This window comes from Amphimedon queenslandica, unplaced genomic scaffold (genome assembly GCF_000090795.2).
Source record: "Amphimedon queenslandica unplaced genomic scaffold, v1.1 AMPQUscaffold_10085_Cont17573, whole genome shotgun sequence".
NCBI lineage: Eukaryota > Metazoa > Porifera > Demospongiae > Haplosclerida > Niphatidae > Amphimedon > Amphimedon queenslandica.
The window spans coordinates 1,101-5,181 of NW_003549644.1; the positions used below are offsets into that span (position 1 = coordinate 1,101).

Sequence of the window (4,081 nt, forward strand, 5' to 3'; positions counted from 1 at the left end):
TCCAACTCTCCATTAAAAATAAAATACTGAGCTTTCTGAGCATGCGCAGTTGGGTGAAATAAAATGGCGTCCAACCACTTGGTGCAGTCCATGTGTGCTTGAAAATAACGAGAGAAACCATTTTCTAGAATTACAATGCCAAGCCACATTGCACTAGCGTCCCTGAAACGCAGCACAATGGTGCAAAAATTATAATTCTAGGATAAAAACTCTAGGACTAGTTCTTATACTTAACTGTGGAAGAAGAACAAACCTGAACATTTGGTGCATGCAGGCATGCATGCATTCATTTGCCGTATAACTATCTTATGGAAGTTTTTACTACTTTTTATAACTCTGAACTGTTTTGATGAAATTATAAAGGACATCTGGGCTGTCAGATAAGCCACAAAGAATTTCTAAAGATATTACAGGGGCTCAATGCTTCTGGGATGGCAGCCATTTTAGGGGCACAGTCGTCCAACTCAACCCTACATACCAAGCACTAGCACTTGGTAATAACATACTAGAACTGGTCTATATACAAAAGATATAGACCTGTGGTGGGTGTCCTTATACATATAGAGTATTGTTTCCATAATACACATGTACAGTATAGTAAAATAATGTATGCCTCCATGACTGCTCACAATAGAGCATTGTCCAATAATGCTCATGACCATACAGCATGCATGAGATTGATAGCATTGTTTCCATAACATACACATACAGTATGTAAAGGACCTATGACTATATACTAACTATTATTGTACTCTAATTGTATTGTGCTATTTTACTGTCTGGAACATTCTATAGAAAATGTGCATTATATCTGTATTGTATTATTGTACTTTCTAGAATCCTCCAGGAGGCTGTGTATCCTTCATGTATTTGTATGTGTCCAGAAGTTTCTGGAACCTTGTAATTAGTATAAATAGAGTTGTGAGTTGGTGTTTTGTTGTTCTTCACTTGTTTATTCTAATAATTCTTTTATAAGTCAAATCGATCTTCGACACAGTATAGTAAATGAATGTATGCCCTCATGACTGCTCACAATAGAGCATTGTCTAATAATGCCAGCATGCATGAGATTGATGTACATGTATATGTGTTACTGACAGCAATTGGGCATTATCAAATGTAAGCTAGCACAGGATTTCACTCACAACTGCCAAAAAAATTTTTAAAGAGATGGTCATTATCTGATTCTCAACGACTCCTATACATGTACATATGATCTTTATCATGCCATGTGACATAGTGCTTTGCACTTTATAACAGGGGCATTTAGACATGAACAGCACTAACGTATTATACTCTACTGTACAATCCAAAATTTATACAAGAGTGATAACAAGAGAACTTTTGGTGATAATTACAATGTAAGGTCTCAATTGCTTAAATCAATATTCAGTTTCAAAATTTCTAACTCACTTTGGCATCTAAAAGCTACAGTATACAAGACATCACAGGATAAAGGTGGTGTGTAGCGACTAATTGAATAATCTTGGATCCTTTCATCAGTTGGAGAACAGTATTCATCAGTAACCAGTAATACCTATTAAATGAATAAAGAGAATGAGATGAATATCTCAACTCACCTACAAAAAAATTCATTTAGCATTTCCTCAAATAAGGGCCTAGGTGTCTACTAACTCAAAAATTGGATTTTAACCTACAATTCCTGACTTAAGGCTGGTTTACAATATTACACTAGTCCTGACATTAGTTGATGCTGGAATAAAATCTGGATCTTTTCTAGCGGAAAGCATGCATCAAAAGGTCAAATTGCCCATGCTTTTGATTAAAATTTGATGGTACGCTGGCCTAACGTCATATTGTAAACCAGCCTTTAGGCAAACTTACATACAACTGCCAGCATCTAACCAACCAAACGTCATGGTACAGGGACTTTGGCCAAATTCTGTCAAAATAATTTCAACAGGCCAAAAACTGACTACAATAGTACATGTTATACTAATTCATAGGTGTAGGAAAAGAAGGGGCAGGGGTCATACCCCAATACAAATAGTTCTTATAATCTATTCGACATTAATTTCATTGTTGCTTTAAACATTGCTGTTCAAAAACACATTCATTATACACCTACTATATGCTCATTATAATCTTCAGAAGATTAAAAATCCACTCACCATAAAGAGAATATCCTAAATGTTACAGACAACACTAGTACCTTGCTCATCTCAGAAATGATTACAAACTGTTCCCCAATTATCATTAACACACACTTGAACTCGTCCATACCTCCTGAAGTAACTGCTTGATTCACTATACAGAAAAACTGTACCATTGACATATGGAGCTATGGTAATATAAAAATACATGTTTTTATAGCATAACTGTAACACTTTTAGATGCTCAAAGCTCATTGATCAAATTGTTTTAAAGCATATACATGTAATTTGTAATAAAAGCCAGGAACAATTAATGCTAATTTGAATGCTTTTTTGAAAAGGTAATACATGTAGCTCAGGAATTACAAATTGACATTGTACTGGAACATGTACATGTACAAACAGTAATAGATATGATACAGCATCTTTATAGTCTTGGTAACGATTGATCCCAAAATATGTCTAGTACTCTATTTATACTCATTCACCCAGATCATAATAAAATTTCATTTCATGAATTGATTACATGCAGGTAGATCTATAATAAAAAGTAATAATGTTAAAATATAGTTCTGTCTATGTTACAACAGTAACAGCATCAGACCTAGGACGTAGATCTACTTACCAAGCTGATCGATCCATTAGTGCACTGTTGCCTAGTCTCACCACATTGGAATCAGTCAAGAAAAACCACAGCAAAGACTCTATTGTAGGATGTGACCACGTGACGTAACAACTTGTTATTAAACTATTATTAATAACTAGTATTGATAACTAATAATAGCTAAGACAAAAACTAAAGATGAGTCACACTGTCTAACTAAAATTGCAGAAAGGGAGAGACAATATCTACTAAACAGCAATAATTCAGCACAAGAAAATTATTATTTAGAGGAAAGTTTCTTTAGATTCTTCAAGCATAACACCAAAACTTTCAACTTGACCACCTTGACATTCTTTTTCATCCATAATGATGCCATTGAGATCATTTTCACTTTCACTTTCATCTTCATCACTACTGTCAAACTCTTGAGCCAATTTCAATTTGATACTGCGGACCGAACCTATTATTATTATCATTTCAGTCAAAAGTTTGAAAATACATATTAGAATAATCTACCTGCAGGGGTAGGTGGAACAGCTTCATAATATAGATTCTCAACAGTAAAGTTATCATTATTTTCTTTCTCAATAATTTTATTGGACCTCTTCTTATAGCTATTGAACATAATCTTCATATATACATTGACTGAGGTCAACTTACCGTATAAGACAGGCCACATTGATAATTATTATTATCACGAGTAAGACTCCAATTACAACTCCAATTGTTATTCCTGCTATTTGTCCAGCAGATAGTCCATCATCTGTAGGAGTTGCTGAAGCAGTAGGTGTCACTACAATAGTAGTTGATGGTGGATTTAGTAATGTAAGATCAGCAATTGTGAACCCAGCATTAACATATCTTGAATCAGCTTCCTATAATAAATATAATAATAAAATAAGTTTAGCCACATGAAGGCTGTAGCTTTGGCTACTAAACAGTGGCACTGTAAAACTAATAAATATTGCCTAAGCTTCAGTGAACTACACTACTAATATAATTGTCCTTCATATACAGAACAAAACAATATATTGTAGCTAGCTTGCCTTTATAGCTGCTACAACTGCATTGGCATCAACAGGAGTTCCAGATTGTCCTTTGACATAAAACGTCACTTTTAGTCCATTGTTTGTTTCAGTTATCTCTGTAATAATTATATCATCAGGTTTTATCATGTTATTTCTTGATGTCCTATTAAATAAATTGTATTATAAGTATTTGTGAATTATTTATTTCATTTTACCTTTTCCTTTTTTGTGAAGAGACACCATTACAGTCATTGCTGCTACAATATTCATTTAAACCTCTGCTGTTACATTCTTGAAGCTCTATCTATCAAACTATTATAAAATAAAAATAGCAA

General features: G+C 33.8%; 1 protein-coding gene across 1 annotated transcript; it reads right to left on the bottom strand.

The window, feature by feature from the left end:
- Positions 1-2,906: 2,906 nt before the first annotated feature.
- On the bottom strand, positions 2,907-4,071 carry LOC109590394 (uncharacterized). Its single transcript, XM_020006321.1, has 5 exons — positions 3,962-4,071; positions 3,765-3,909; positions 3,379-3,593; positions 3,235-3,332; positions 2,907-3,178 (listed from the first exon to the last, which is right to left on the bottom strand). Exons 2-5 carry the CDS (start codon positions 3,891-3,893, stop codon positions 3,003-3,005), a joined length of 618 nt encoding a protein of 205 aa, XP_019861880.1. The 5' UTR covers positions 3,894-3,909; positions 3,962-4,071; the 3' UTR covers positions 2,907-3,002.
- Positions 4,072-4,081: the final 10 nt, after the last annotated feature.